Source organism: Nannobrachium achirus, assembly GCF_963921795.1.
Source record: "Nannobrachium achirus genome assembly, chromosome: 19".
NCBI lineage: Eukaryota > Metazoa > Chordata > Actinopteri > Myctophiformes > Myctophidae > Nannobrachium > Nannobrachium achirus.
Window position 1 is genome coordinate 58,994,034 of NC_137826.1, and position 17,174 is coordinate 59,011,207.

The 17,174-nt window shown below is 42.1% G+C and overlaps 1 protein-coding gene across 2 annotated transcripts in view; it reads left to right on the forward strand.

Moving 5' to 3' along the window:
- The first annotated feature begins 8,381 nt into the window (after positions 1-8,381).
- wdr44 (WD repeat domain 44) overlaps positions 8,382-17,174 on the forward strand; it is a 79,183-nt gene continuing 70,390 nt past the window's right edge. For both annotated transcript variants that reach the window (XM_080748871.1, XM_080748870.1), the window contains exon 1: positions 8,382-9,053. In XM_080748871.1, the coding sequence (XP_080604997.1) occupies positions 8,965-9,053 (89 nt within the window). In that variant the 5' untranslated portion in view covers positions 8,382-8,964. The remainder of the gene's footprint in view (positions 9,054-17,174) is intronic.

Sequence of the window (17,174 nt, forward strand, 5' to 3'; positions counted from 1 at the left end):
ACACGCTGAGAAAAAAAAGTGAAAGTGTCGGTGTTAGTAATTTAAAGCTATACTGTATAGGAGACCATGTTGTGGTTGTGCTGTAAGTTCAGGCTAGTGGATTTGGACCCTGACTACGAGATCATGTTTTGGTTATACTGTATGTCTCTGTCTTATTGTTTTGATATGGGAACGAATCAATGCGTCCCACGATTTTACTGTCATAATCTGTATTCTTTATATACTGTATGTTAAATTCCATCTTTGGAGGAGAGAATTATCAAGCTGCCACTAGGATGGTATGCTCACTGTTTGTCTCTTTGTCTGACTCTCTTCAATACAGCAATTTATTGATTGTCCTTTGGCTCGTCTCTGTCTTATTTTGGTTATGGATTTATCCATATCCATATTTATTTAACGTAATAATTTATTCCAACACCGAGAATAATTGGATCGGGTCTGGCCAGGGCTTTAGACCTGCACTGTGTCCGATGCTATATTATGCTTATTTCCACCATAAAGGTCTTTGCACACTGCTGCGGCTTTCCGGTCAAATATCGGGGGGAATTTCGGAGCACGTACATAGATTAATAAAAAAGAGAAAAAAAAGAACACGTCCAAAACGCAATGAAAACACAGCAGTGTGCAACCAGCTTTACTCTGAGACTTGTCCTTTTCTCATCTACTCTATCCTCCCCTCCCCCACCTCTCCCAGAGCTACAGAAGAGGGTTGCCTCATGCTCATGCATGTGTGTGTGTGTGTGTGTGTGTGTGTGTGTGTGTGTGTGTGTGTGTGTGTGTGTGTGTGTGTGTGTGTGTGTGTGTGTGTGTGTGTGTGTGTGTGCGTGCGTGCGTGTGTGTGTGCGCGCTCATCTGCACTGTGTGTTTCGGACACAACCTCCCCGAGTAGAACAGACACTATGGATTATGTAATATGTCATTACATTATTGGTATTTATGGGTAATTATGGGTATGTCCATTTAAGCATAATAATTTTACAGTATATCGTTTTCAAAGATCGGATCCTTGAGGGAAAATGCATTTCCGAATGCCCCGAACGAGACCCGCGGCCATTGGACCATATCAGACCCTCCCCCGAGAGGTATAATCATAGTCATTTTTTTTCCAATTGAATTTCACATATGAAAACAGTTGGATACAGTTTCATATACAGTACCTTTATATCATATTTCAGTGAATAATACATCCATATCTACTGTACTCACCTTTCTTTAAGTGGTCAGTATTTCTGTTGATGTCCTGTTGAAGATGTTGGAGGGAGAGAGAGAGAGAGAGAGAGAGATGAGAGAGAGAGAGAGAGAGAGAGCAGTGGCGTCAGTTCAGCAAAAGCTAGGGTATGGCAAAGATGGGAGTCCTCATGGAAAATAGGCATTACATTTTGGATAACACGGTTCTATTGTGAAAATAGCAGATCTACATGCTCACAACGCCTCGCACTGCGAGGCGTTGTGAGCATGTAGATCGGCTATTTTGCTCAAACCTTTTCATGTGAAGGACCCCCACAATTATATTTATTTGGCCACGGACCCCCATCTCAAAATATCTAGTTCCAGGGACCACCCAGAAGCAAAATATGAGTTACAAACGTTCGCTTTGAAAATACATATATTCAAAGATTTGCACACATTTTCGCGACTTTTTCAAAAATAGCAGATCTACAAGCTCGCAGCGCGGCACTCGGTGCCGCGCTGTGAGCTTGTATATCTGCTATTTTTCACTGGTTAAAGCATTCAATAATTCTAGGCCTGAATGGGTTAAGAGTGTCTGTTAACTCTTTCTGTGCGAAAACCGAATAATATCGGTTCTTTTTTCCATTCCAATACTAATTTTTTAATCTTTTTCGCTTACCCTGAGCTGCTAGTAGCGACGTGGGTGGTCCTGGCTCCTCCACCGCTTCCCAACGAGCCATTCTACTTGTCCCGATGATTTATTCCATTGAAAATGGTTTAGAAAAAAGTTTAGAGCCCCCCCCAAAAAAACGCTGTTTCAGCAAGACGTATTAAGGATTACAAAAACCGACATTTTTCGGTTCATTTAGTAAAATGAATTAAATAATCGGAGGCATCAACGAAGCCCCCGGTCTAATTTAGCATCCTAGCACAAGGCCGCGATTCTGTTTACACGGCCCGTAATGGGAAGAAAAGGCCGCGCCACGCCGCCCACTCCAATAGAAAAACACATCTTTACAGCGGATTTTCTCCGGATTGTGTTCCGAGGCCAGCAGACAAGTTATTTTGGCGGCTGAATAACTTTAGATCGCTCTTCTAAAAAATTATATAGTCGATTGCTAACTGATAGCTAACTTCCTCCGGCTCGCTAGCATAGCACTCATTCGAGTGAAAAGCCAAGCCAGTTCAGGCTGGCGACCCGGATGTGATAGTGAATGCCTACGGGAGAATGGCTGGCACTCTAGCGGCACCTAGCGGCGCCCGGCAGTTATTGAGTTAAATGCCTAAACGGTAAACTGTAGGCCAAGTTCATAACATGAGGTGTTCACCCGACAGGTGATCTGTAGAATCAGTCTCTTGTCAAATAGATCAGATCTACAAGCCAACAACTGACTCTGTCAGTCCATCTCAGCCGCACAGATAATGATATTTCTAATGTCATTTAATACGTATTTAATATCAAATCTTCGGTTAACGGCTAGGTGTGATGTCATGCTCATTACAGCTGGAGAGCCTATTTCAACCATTTGCTTGGGTACAAACATTGGCAACTTATAACTATTCATAATGTAAAGAGTTGTACGATTTGCACACACACTCCTTGGCTGGCAAACCACAACCTCCAGCCCTGATTTCTCACATGGCCCTCTTCTAGTGCCACCATGAGGCAGAATTTTGCAAAAAAATGTAGACAGTGCAGTGCTCCTACAAATGTTGCCCTATAATCACGCAATAATCAACATGGATCTGTCCCATTTCCCATATTCCCTCCTGATTGGCTACGATTGCCTTCTAAAGTTTGTGTATGCGACCTGACGGTCACTTATCTCCCGATTAGGGAGTCTTACTGGTTAAGGGAGTGAAGAGTTTCAAAGCGTGCCTCCTGAACAGATTTACTTTCAACACCGTGGCCATGACATTTCAGTCAGCTTTCATGTCAATAAATTACATTCAAACAACATTCAAACACATCCCGACATCCTGGTGAATGCTGACCTGCCGACGATGGTGAATGCTGGTGAATGTTAACCTGCTACTATGCCTAAACCTAACACTAATCCCAACCCTACCTCAGTATAACTATACCTAAACCTAACCCTAACCCTAACCAATGTAGGACTAATGAGATGTCAGACTTATGGGCAGTTCCCTCAAAAGGTGCCTCCTGAACAGACTTTTTTTCAACACTGTGGCTGATAGGTATTTTTATGGTATGGTTATGGTTAATATCATCCTTTTATCAATTCATATTGATTGTTAGATTTGAATTATGATACATAATTATATGATTCATTTATTAGGTTATATTATGTGAACTCCTGTCTGAACTTACAGTATAGGAGACCATGTTTTGGTTGTACTGTGAGTTCAGGCTAGTGGATTACAGGTCATGGTGACTGTGGTTACCCTGACTACCAGATCATGTTTTGGTTATACTGTATCTCTGTCTTCTTGTTTTGATATGGGAACGAATCAATGCGTCCCACGATCTAACTGTCATAATCTGTATTCTTTATATACTGTATGTTAACTTCCATCTTTGGAAAGAGAGAATTAGCAAGCTGCCACTGTTTGTCTCTTTGTCTGACTTTCTTCAAATACAGCAATTTATTGATTATCCTTTGGTTATGGATTTATCCATATCCATATTTATTTAACTTAATAATTTATTTAACAGTGGCCATGACATTTCAGTCCAGTTTGCATGTCAATAACTTACATTCAACTCATCCCAGTTGCCGGGATCCTGCAGATCATGTCTGTCCGTCCGTCCGTCCGTCCGTCCGTCCGTCCATCCTGGATGGCTTCGGACCAAGCCATCCAGGATGGCAGTGAATCATGACCATAACCTTTTTTTCTATGAAAAGAACATTTTGAAATTTGCTAAACAAAGGGTATTTATTAAATGTAGTATATCAAATAATGTAATATTAAAATATGTTTTCACATAGGATCAAAGGTTATATGGTCATGATTCACCTCCATCCTGGATGGCTTGGTCCGAGGCGTAACATAATTGTTATAAATATTTTTGTAAAAGTCTATGGCGAAAATGAATGGGGAATATTAAGTGACCCCAGAAAACCACGCCCACTGCGATGCTCTATATGGCCAAGACATCTCCATATATGGAGCTGACCAATGCCTCGTCTGACCTCACAAACTCCAGATATGGATATAGCTGACCTGTTCTGCCATATTGTGTTTGTGTGTCAAGGTGGGGTAATAATCAATAAACCCATAGAACTATGGTTTAGTGATGAGTCATCACTTTTCTGGGGTCATCTCCGTTTGTGGTGTCCGTTTTTAACCCGACGAATGTTTTTTGTGCAAAACGAATGCTTGCAATGGATTCAGGACCATGAAAAACCCTTAGTTAGACCCCTCACATGCTACTTAAAGAAGATTTTTTGGGGGGTATTTTTTTCCTGTATAGTAAGTGAATGGACCCAAACTTGAATCCCCTAAATTTACCTTGATCCACTAAATATATAATTCACAACTTTTAATATGTTATTTGGATGACCATAAGGATCATAAAAAACCTTGAACCATTACTATTGCAATTTCTTTTGGGTCAAACCTTAGATTGACTAACCTATTTAATTACAGTAGGCCTATTGTGTTTTTTTTTCCCCTCACAGTTTTGAAGTTAACCACAAGAGGGCGACATTATGATTGTATATCAGTCACTATGAGGCTCAGATGCTGTGCGCTGTAGGCTATACATGGGGTACTTAGTTTTACCTTGAATTAAATTCTTTTTTTTAGTTTCCAGTGTTTTTTGACTAATCATGGATTCAAATAAAAACCACACCTAGTGTGAAGTGAGTGGTGCTATTCATGAGTTCATGTCATTAACTGTCTGCATTACATTTGATCTCCATTCATTCTGTCCTGACGTGTGTGGAAATATTATAGCCAAACTACAAGCTCACAACACGTAAGCTTTGTGGATCTGCTATATTTTCACAATTTCTGCCTCTAATATTTGACAGTTTGGCCAATGTTTAATTGGTTATTTTAGACGTGTTAAAAAAGTCCTTTATAAATGTGCAGATGCTCTCACTTCAACTTTATGTTGGTTTGTTTACTGTTGAGAGAGAAAACAATGTTGCACATTAAGGAGTAGTTCACCCCCCCCCCCAAAATGACTTTTTTTCTATTGATTATCACGCCATGGAGACTTGCGAGTTCAATAATATTATTTGGTTTTTGTCTCATTCCAAGACAAACATTTAACTATAAAACCCTATAATCAAAGTACTGACGGTTTAGAACCCCGCCCCAATCTGTGGGTTGCAGTCAGGGATACTTGATTCATTTGGGTCCCCAACCAGGGCCATGCATTTGGGTCCCCATCCGGAATCAATGGGGGTAAATTCACTATAATCCCATTTTTGTCTTAGGAATGCGACAGTCGACTGACACAAAACACATTATTGAACTCAAGTCAACATGGCATGAGTAATGAATAGAAAGAAAAAAAAGAAAAAAATATATACATATATATATATATATATATATATATATATATATATGTTACAGTATGTTTGGGTAACTCAGGACGTTCATTGTAAGAGCGCTTGTTTCGTTCACCACACACTAATCACCACCAGATGGCGACGACAGCCCATAGACAGCCATTCACTAGTGCAGGCGCTGACGTCACTCGTTTGCGACTCCCTTTCTTTATTTACTAGCCTAGCTGGGCGGTGTTTAGCCATTAGCTTAGCCATTAGCTTAGCCATTAGCTTACTATGAGCGTTTATCTTGGGCTTGCCCAGGCCTTACGGCCTGGGCATAAATATAACGATTGCATTCACCACGGCTTCGTAACTCGCGCGGCGCTCCGCCGGCCGCACGGCCCTGGCCCGCTCTTCGCGGCCACTCGCGCCTGCGGGGCTCGGGGGCGAAGAGCAGGACCAAGGTCCGCTGGCCTTCGCGCCGCTTGCAATGTCGTGGACAATCGATGGGCTCCGCCTGGAGGACGTTGTTGTGGGCGACCGCTTGTTCCGCCCCGTGCGGCACCGCGAGTGCTCCGTTTCTCGGCCGTCCTGTTTCTCTAACATCCGGTGACATATATATATAATTTTGGGGGTGAAGTACTCCTTTAAAGGAGTAGTTCACCCCCAAAATGATTTTTTTCTATTGATTACTTATGCCATGGAGAGTAGAGTTCAATAATATTTTTCGTTTTTTTGTCACATTCCTAAGACAAAAATGAATTGAATGAAAATAAATTTACCCCCATCCAAACGGGGGTAAATTTACTCGAATCAAATTGTTGTCTTAGGAATGTGACAAAAACCAAAACATATTATTGAACACTACTCTCCATGGCATAAGTAATCAATAGAAAAAAGTCATTTTGGGGGTGAACTACTCCTTTAAGTTAATCATCTGGGGACCCCCCTGGGAGTCCCGACCCACAGGTTGAGAACCACTGCCTAGACGCACCCTAGGCCCCGCCCTGTAGGGGTTTGTTTTTGGTTGGTGAGCCTCATAGCTCTGTCAAGTGAGCAGCACTAACGTTTCCGGTCTGGGAGTCAGCAGCAATAAGCCAGGCTACAGCCTTCAAAATAAAAGTGCAGTAAATAATGTAAATAATGTGCGGTAAAAAGACACGCATGTATTTAAAAAAAAGAAAAAAAAAATAGACGTAGGCCTACAAGTGTGAGCAGCACCTGGCTGCAGACACTAGGGTCCTGTTGATGTCCACGGGAGACAGGAACATCAACAAGTGGCAGGAAGTGACCTCACAGTGTCAAGTGACTTCATGCCGCTTGTGGAGGTCACGTGACGTCTCTGCCTTGCAGTCCAAGGCACTACAGTCCCTTTGAGCCGCATTGTCGCTATGTGTACATGTTATCTTTTATCTTTTAGACAACCCAACTCTACCCCCTAACCCTAAACAGAACCTCCATGGGGTAGAGCAAGAAAGAGGTGTGAGGTCACTTCCTGCCACTTGTTGATGTTCCTGTCTCCCGTGGACATCAACAGGACCCTAGTGTCTGCAGCCAGGTAGTCTTGACAAGTGTACGTCTAAGTGTCCCAACACATTAAAAAGGTTCTTTCAGATTGAAATTCGTGGTAGGCCTATGCGAGATATTAAAGGCTAACATGTTAATTCCATTCTTTCTACTGTAATCCATAGAAGAGCTATCAATTGGTTGTTGATACAAGTAGGCTACATCTAATTAGGTCTAGTTACTCTTACTAATGCATTTAATTATCAATTGTACTTTATCTGTTTATTTAGCTGGCACATTATGGTAGGCTATTAGAGGCTATAGGCTATTAATGCAATTAATGAAAATACACTGTGTGTGTATCTAGTATCTACACCAGGGGTCTTCAACAGGGGGTCCGGGACCCCATAGGGGGAGGCACCAGATCTATGTGTGATAGGACCATTCTTTTAGAATAAATGAACAACCCTCTCATCCCTTTTCTGAGGAGAACTTTAGCCAAAAATAGCAGATCTACAAGCTTGTAGATCTGCTATTTTTTGGCATATAGGTCTGGTGTAGAGGTAAAAAAAGAGGGGACCAAGTACAGAGTAAAGGTCAGATTTACCTAGTAAATGATCAAGGACTTAAAGGAGTAGTTCACCCCCAAAATGACTTTTTTTCTATTGATTACTCACACCATGGAGACTTGAGTTCAATAATATTTTTGTGTTTTTGTCGCATTCCTAAGACAAAAATTTGATTACAATAAATTGACCCCATTGATTCCGGATGGGGACCCAAATGCATTTGGGTGTCCATCCGGAATCAATGGGGGTACATTTACTAGAATATTTTTTTTGTCTTAGGAATGCGACAAAAAAAAAAAAAAAAAAAAAAGAGAGCAGGCGGCTCTTCGTGTCGGCACTTTGGACCCATGCACACACACGTTCGGGGAGACCTCCTCTACCACACCACACTAACTGCTGCAGGCCGCCCAGTGCAGCCGCAGGCGCACAAAAAAGCCTCAAAAGGCGCCATTTTCCGACTCTAGAAACACAATTAGCGTTGTGTATGTTCGTTTAAATGCTTAATCTATATTTTGAATGTGCATAGGCTATCATGGGAAAATTAATATTTTTTTTTTTTTTACATTTTTCAATTGCCTCAGAGTTACTCTTATTTTGAAGAGACCGTCAACCGAAAGTCTTATTGCTTCTACGTTAGTGCTGCTCACGTGACAGAGGCGAGCATCATCATCACCACCACCACAGCAGTTAGCTGTCAGTTAGCATTTAGCTCAGAGAGGCTAACCACTCTGCTAAACTACAAACCCCTGTCTTTAAGTTCTTTAACGAGGGAGACATTCTTCTAAAGACACGCTGGGAACTCCGACAAAACCAACACTAACACCCTTTAAAACCGCTGAGAAGCAGGCCGTGTGTTTAATGCATTTATTGGACGTTAAGATAACAGCTAGCATGGCAACAGAATGCTAGCTTTTAACCGTTATAAAGACCGTTGTGGCCGTTAGAGTGACGGTTAGACAACTGATCACAACTCAACTGTTTCTCTGGATTAATTCCTTAAATCGAGACTTTTTTGTTGTTGATTTGAACTGATTTATCGTGGATCTCCTCCTCACACGCACGGGGCGCGTGCACGCTCGCACGCACGCACGCGCGCATGCACCTGATGTGTACTTCTTAGCAGCAGGGTTAGCCAGCTAGCAAGTCAGGCTAACTAACACTAACTCAGCCTTGAGTTGGTGTTAAAAGTTTATAGGGTTTTTTGAGGAGTGTTTTTTTATTTCTAAAGGGTTTATTTTGTGATCGTGGAAGAGATGGAGGATGTTGTCACCTCTGATACCAGCGACACGGAGGAGTTCTACGATGCACCAGAGGATGTCAACACCAGTCCTTCTCCTAAAGTGTAAGAATAATGTTATTATAAATGTTATGAAGATGTCAACACTTCTCCTTCTCCTAAAGTGTAAGAATAATGTTATTTATCAATGTTATGAAGGGGGTCCACCCTATGCTCCCCAGGTTCTATGTTCCACACCCACCCTCCCCACAAAAAGGTTCTATATTCCCCTCTCAACCAAAAACAGGATCTACTGTATGTTCCCCAAAAAAAAAAAAAGTATGTTCCCCACTCAAATGCAGGAAATGGTGGGACACCTTCCCCAGGTGCCCAGATGTCTCCACCCCTAAGTGCCCACTCGTCCAAATGTCCACATCGTCCAGACATAACAAAAGTATGGTGTCCAGATGACCCTATAGTGCCCCCTGTCCCACTAGTATTCGTAATCTCTTTTTGAGTTGTTATTAATAATTATAAAGGAATGTTTCCTGCATTTTTGGATAAGTGGGGAACATAGAACCTATTGTAAGTTGAGCGGGGAACATAGAACCTGGGAAACATAGAACCTTTATTGTGGGGGTAAGTGGGGAACATAGAACCTGGGGAACATAGAACCTTTATTGTGGGGGTAAGTGGGGAACATAGAACCTGGGGAACATAGAACCTTTATTGTGGGGGTAAGTGGGGAACATAGAACCTGGGGAACATAGAACCTTTATTGTGGGGGTAAGTGGGGAACATAGAACCTGGGGAACATAGAACCTTTATTGTGGGGAACATAGGACCTGGGGAACATAGAACCTGGGGAACATAGAACCTGGGGAACATAGGACCTGGGGAACATAGAACCTGGGGAACATAGGACCTGGGGAACATAGAACCTGGGGAACATAGGACCTGGGGAACATAGGACCTGGGGAACATAGGACCTGGGGAACATAGAACCTGGGGAACATAGGACCTGGGGAACATAGGACCTGGGGAACATAGGACCTGGGGAACATAGGACCTGGGGAACATAGGACCTGGGGAACATAGGACCTGGGGAACATAGAACCTGGGGAACATAGGACCTGGGGAACATAGGACCTGGGGAACATAGGACCTGGGGAACATAGGACCTGGGGAACATAGAACCTGGGGAACATAGGACCTGGGGAACATAGAACCTGGGGAACATAGGACCTGGGGAACATAGAACCTGGGGAACATAGAACCTGGGGAACATAGGACCTGGGGAACATAGGACCTGGGGAACATAGGACCTGGGGAACATATAACCTGGGGAACATAGAACCTGGGGAACATAGAACCTGGGGAACATAGAACCTGGGGAACATAGAACCTGGGGAACATAGGTACGGTCCCAATGTTATGAAGATGTCAACCTTAGTCCTTCTCCTAAAGTGTAAGAATAATGTTGTTTATTAACGTTATGAAGATGTCACTCAACACTAGTCCTTCTCCTAAAGCAGGTGGTCTTCAACGTTTTCAGGCCAGGGACCCCTTAGTTGAGAGAGAGATGAAGCAGGGACCCCTTAGTTGAGAGAGAGATGGAGCAGGGACCCCTTAGTTGAGAGAGAGATGGAGCAGGGACCCCCACAACCGATTCCATTTAGTTTCATCGTTTGACAGCACAATCATCAGTGTATTTTGGATTCATGTCAATTTGTGTTTTCAGATATTTAACCGCTTGAACCGTCAATACTTAATAAACTTCACCTTTCAGTGAAAGGTGAAGTTTATTAAGTGAAAGGCTTTCACTCTGTACTTAGTCTGCTCTTTTCCCCTTCTACACCAAAGTTCTTTGCCAAAAATAGCAGATCTACAATCTCACAACTCTGCAAGGCGTTGTGAGATTGTAGATCTGCAATTTTTGGCTAAAGTTATCAGAATATGGACGCTAGGGTTCAAGTGGTTAATATAAAACAGGAGAAAAAAAGTTTCTATCACTCAAAGATTTGGAGGACCCCCTAGGGGTCCCGGACCCCCTGTTGAAGGCCCCTGTCCTAAAGAATAATGTAAGAATAATGTTGTTTATTAACGTTATGAAGATGTCAACACCAGTCCTTCTCCTAAAGTGTAAGAACATTGTTATTATGGTGTCTGCACATTTCTAAAGTGACAATTTAAGGACTTTTTAATACCTCTAAAATGACAAATTAAACATTGGCCAAATTGTCAAATATTAGTGGCAGAAATTGTCAATATAGCAGATCTACAAGCTCACAACGCCTTCTCCCAAAGTGTAGGAATGATATTTATTATGTTCAGAGCAGGGAAGATCAGCCTTATGTTACCGTGCGTGCGTGCGTGCGTGCGTGTGTATGTGTCACCAGTTTGTCTTGCTTAGTGACTTTTAATCAAATCAAATCTAACCTTTACGCTGTGCTTGTGTGTGTGTGTGTGTGTGTGTGTGTGTGTGTGTGTGTGTGTGTGTGTGTGTGTGAGAGAGAGAGATTTGTCTGTCTGTCGCCAGTTTGTCTTGCATAGTGGCTTTTAATCTAAACTTAGTATAATTGTTCCCATATCGGTGTGATAACATTTAGGCTGTGTTGTGTGTGTGTGTGTGTGTGCTTGCGCGCACGATGTGTGTGTGTGTGTGTGTGCTTGCGCGCACGACTGTGTGTGCGTGCATATGGCTGTGACTAACTTGTTGTGCAGCTTAGTGACTTTTAAGGAAACGACCCTTATATGATGCATATCACAAACCATTAAGACTACTAAACATTATGACTAAAGACACAGAGCTGCATGGGAACACACCTAGTTATGAGTGACACAGTCATAAGCAACCTGAATGAGGCTTTATGATTGTGTAATAACAACAACTTAACTTAATGTGGGGAGGATTGGGCTCAGATTGGTTCCTCTGGGGAACATCGTGTAGAGCCACATCGCTCCAGGAAAGGCAGGCACCATACATAGTGGAAACCTCTGTTCATTTAAAAAGGAGTAGTTCACCTAAAAAAGGGGTATTTTCTATCTATTACACACACCTTTCTGATCCAATAAGTCCCAACGAGTCGACTCAAAGAGTAGGAGAGACTACTGAGTCTCCAGTGAAGTCGTGACGTGACTCGCTCGTCCCCCGGTTCACAGAAGTAATTCCTCTATAGTGTAACGCAGCGGAAGTGCTTTACTGGTGCCACATAAAAAATGTCTTTCATTTTCCCCATGCACAGACTTTACAAAAATATTTATAACAATTATGTTAAGCCTCGAACCAAGCCATCCAGGATGGCAGTGAATCATGACCATATAACCTTTGATTCTATGAAAAGAACATTTTGAAAATCGCTAAAAAAAGTGTAGTTATTAAATGTAGCATATCAAATAATTTAATATTAAAATATGTTTTCACGTAGGATAAATGGTTTTATGGTCATGATTTACAGCCATCCTGGATGGCTTGGTTCTAGGCTTAACATAATTGTTATAAATATTTTTGTAAAAGTCTATGGGGAAAATGAATGACAATTTGTAAGTGGCACCAGTAAACCACTTCCGCTGCGATCTGTGATGCTCTATGGAGAATAACATTGGGTCATTGTAAAATCGTCTCGTATAAAGCATTGTGGTCCACAAATAAACACATAATAAACTCGTTATTGTCGGGGAGGCGTCTCTGTATGGTTTACGATAGTCAGTCACTAATATTTGATACAGCCTGTTTCTAGCGAACATGTAACTAATTGGGCGACAGTAACATTATCGTTTTCTCATCATCAGTTGATTCTTCATATCCATATGAGTCAAACCGCTGAGATCATTTGTTTATGTTTGGAACACAGTTCTTGTATGACGCCATATGAAAAAAAAGTCTTTGGGAATTCAGAATGGAGGGGGGGGGGGGGGGGGGGACAGGGGGGGGAGGGGGGGGAACAGGGGGGGGGGGGGGACGTGAATCAGATAGGATGTGTAAATGACGTCAGACTTCAATTCTCTTTCGGGATTTTAAACTTTTTTTGACTCGGGTTCACCCCTGTAAACATCTTGCATGGCATCACTGACTTACACTGTTCATTTTTAGAATCCTACATCATATTACGCAACATAAATATGCACATCTTTTCACCTGAGATACGTGTAGGCTGTGTCACAGATAGGGCTGTCACAATTATTACATAATCGTCTAATCGTGATTATTTGACATTATCGCAATTATTTTGTCATAATCGTCATAATCGTGAATGTTGAAACATGTCAGAAATAGTGGAAATAGCCGATATACAAGCTCACAACACGTCGCGATCAATGTTATTTTTTAAGTAGTAAGTTGTCAAATATGTCAGTAATTTCTTCGTGTATTTAGGTTTTGTGTCAAATCTGCCATGTGCAACTTCAAAGCCTAAAAGCCAAACAGAAATGTAATTGTCAATGACAAAAACACAATTAAATCGTTAATTGCCAATTATTTGAGTGACAATTAATCGTCATGTAAAATGTCATATCGTGACAGCCCTAGTCACAGAGAAACATCCGTTTCCATCAGAACTGACCGAAAGTAACTTTATATTTGACATTTAACCACTTGAACCCCACCGTCCCTATTCTGGGGGGGAAGGTTCACCAAAAATAGCCGATCTACAAGCTCACAACACGTCACTACGTGGCGCCTTGTGAGCTTGTAGATCTGATATTTTTGGTGAAGAGAGGTGGCTGTGGATGGGAAAAGAACTCATCAAGTACAGTGTGAATCAGGGCTGTTCTTACTAGGGGTGCCACGGTTCAGTCAGCCCACGGTTCGGTTCGTATCTCGGTTTGTTCAGCATAGTGAGGTGATATTGATGAAGTGATAGCGATTGAGTATTCTGAGGCACCGATTAGGACATTTTACATGACGATTATTTGCCACTCAAATAATTGCGATTAACAATTTAATTGTGTTTTTGTCGTTGACAATTACATTTCTGTTTGGCTTTTAGGCTTTGAAGTTGCACATGGTAGATATGACACATAACCTAAATATACAAAGAAATTACTGACATATTTGACAACTTTATACTTAAAAAAAGAACATTGATAGTGGAAATAGCCGATCTAAAGGGCTCACAATTGTGAGCTTGTAGATCTGCTATTTCCACTATTTTTGACTTTTTTAAAATATATGAACATTTTTCAATATGGAAACGATTATGAAAAAGAATCACGATTATTTAAAAAAAAATCACGATTAGACGATTATGTAATAATTGTGACAGCCCTAGTAACATATCTAACTAAGATTGAAATTCAACATCCCTAGGAGAATCTTTGACAGCTAGGGTAATTCTGGGTCTCATTCACTTACTATACACTGTACTATAAGGGAAAAAAATCACTCCTAAAAATATACTTTAAGTGGGATGTGAGGGGTCTAACTAGGTGTTTTAAAAAGAACTCAGCCAGCACAGTGTGAATCAGGTCTGTTCTTACTAAGCATAGTGAGGTGATATTGATGTAGTGATAGTGATTGAGTATTCTGATGCTGAGCCACCCCTGGACTGACCTCACGCCACCCACTTTGAGAAACCCTGGACTCTTGACCGATGACTGGGTCATCAGAGTATTGCCTCAGAATGTCCATGAATTCAGTGCTTCATTGTGAGTGCCATTTATAGAAAATATAGAGCGTCGCAGCGGAAGTGGTTAACTGGTGCCACTCGTCATTCATTTTCCCCATAGACTTAGATTTTTTATTTATTTATAACAATTATGTTAAGAACTACTCTTAGTACACCGGGTCCATTTGGTTCCATTTGGTGCACTCTCAGAGTTGGATAAACAAAACACTTCTGACGATGTGCTGTCTATGTGCGTGCATGTCGTTTACTGTGTGTGTGTGTGTGTGTGTGTGTGTGTGTGTGTGTGTGTGTGTGTGTGTGTGTGTGTGTGTGTGTGTGTGTGTGTGTGTGTGTGTGTGTGTGTGTGTGTGTGTGTGTGTGTGTGTGTGTGTGTGTGTGTGTGTGTGTGCGTGCGTGCAAGGTGAGTAAAGCGAAAGTCCAACGTTACACTCACACACGCAGGTCACATGCTGTTTATGTGGGCCTGTGTGTGTGTGCGTGCGTGCGTGTGTGTGTGTGTTGCGAGTTTAGTCAATATTTGTGCGTTTCTTCCAGCAGTGAGACAGAGCAGAGCCCACTCAGCAGCAGTGTGTTTTCATTTCCCCTGCTGGTCAAAGTCACCTTCCTTCCTCTGAAACCCTCCATACCAGAGCAGTCTAACATGACTCTACCTACTGTATGAAACCTCTATACCAGAGCAGTCTAACATGACTCTACCTACTGTATGAAACCTCCATACCAGAGCAGTCTAACATGACTCTACCTACTGTATGAAACCTCCATACCAGAGCAGTCTAACATGACTCTACCTACTGTATGAAACCTCTATACCAGAGCAGTCTAACATGACTCTACCTACTGTATGAAACCTCCATACCAGAGCAGTCTAACATGACTCTACCTACTGTATGAAACCTCCATACCAGAGCAGTCTAACATGACTCTACCTACTGTATGAAACCTCCATACCAGAGCAGTCTAACATGACTCTACCTACTGTATGAAACCTCCATACCAGAGCAGTCTAACATGACTCTACCTACTGTATGAAACCTCTATACCAGAGCAGTCTAACATGACTCTACCTACTGTATGAAACCTCCATACCAGAGCAGTCTAACATGACTCTACCTACTGTATGAAACCTCCATACCAGAGCAGTCTAACATGACTCTACCTACTGTATGAAACCTCCATACCAGAGCAGTCTAACATGACTCTACCTACTGTATGAACCCTCCATACCAGAGCAGTCTAACATGACTCTACCTACTGTATGAAACCTCCATACCAGAGCAGTCTAACATGACTCTACCTACTGTATGAAACCTCCATACCAGAGCAGTCTAACATGACTCTACCTACTGTATGAAACCTCTATACCAGAGCAGTCTAACATGACTCTACCTACTGTATGAAACCTCTATACCAGAGCAGTCTAACATGACTCTACCTACTGTATGAAACCTCCATACCAGAGCAGTCTAACATGACTCTACCTACTGTATGAAACCTCCATACCAGAGCAGTCTAACATGACTCTACCTACTGTATGAAACCTCCATACCAGAGCAGTCTAACATGACTCTACCTACTGTATGAAACCTCTATACCAGAGCAGTCTAACGTGACTCTACCTACTGTATGAAACCTCCATACCAGAGCAGTCTAACGTGACTCTACCTACTGTATGAAACCTCTATACCAGAGCAGTCTAACATGACTCTACCTACTGTATGAAACCTCTATACCAGAGCAGTCTAACATGACTCTACCTACTGTATGAAACCTCCATACCAGAGCAGTCTAACATGACTCTACCTACTGTATGAAACCTCCATACCAGAGCAGTCTAACATGACTCTACCTACTGTATGAAACCTCCATACCAGAGCAGTCTAACGTGACTCTACCTACTGTATGAAACCTCCTACCAGAGCAGTCTAACATGACTCTACCTACTGTATGAACCCTCCATACCAGAGCAGTCTAACATGACTCTACCTACTGTATGAAACCTCCTACCAGAGCAGTCTAACATGACTCTACCTACTGTATGAAACCTCTATACCAGAGCAGTCTAACATGACTCTACCTACTGTATGAAACCTCCATACCAGAGCAGTCTAACATGACTCTACCTACTGTATGAAACCTCCATACCAGAGCAGTCTAACATGACTCTACCTACTGTATGAAACCTCTATACCAGAGCAGTCTAACATGACTCTACCTACTGTATGAAACCTCCATACCAGAGCAGTCTAACATGACTCTACCTACTGTATGAAACCTCCATACCAGAGCAGTCTAACATGACTCTACCTACTGTATGAAACCTCTATACCAGAGCAGTCTAACATGACTCTCTACCTACTGTATGAAACCTCCATACCAGAGCAGTCTAACATGACTCTACCTACTGTATGAAACCTCCATACCAGAGCAGTCTAACATGACTCTACCTACTGTATGAAACCTCCATACCAGAGCAGTCTAACATGACTCTACCTACTGTATGAAACCTCTATACCAGAGCAGTCTAACATGACTCTACCTACTGTATGAAACCTCTATACCAGAGCAGTCTAACATGACTCTACCTACTGTATGAAACCTCCATACCAGAGCAGTCTAACAT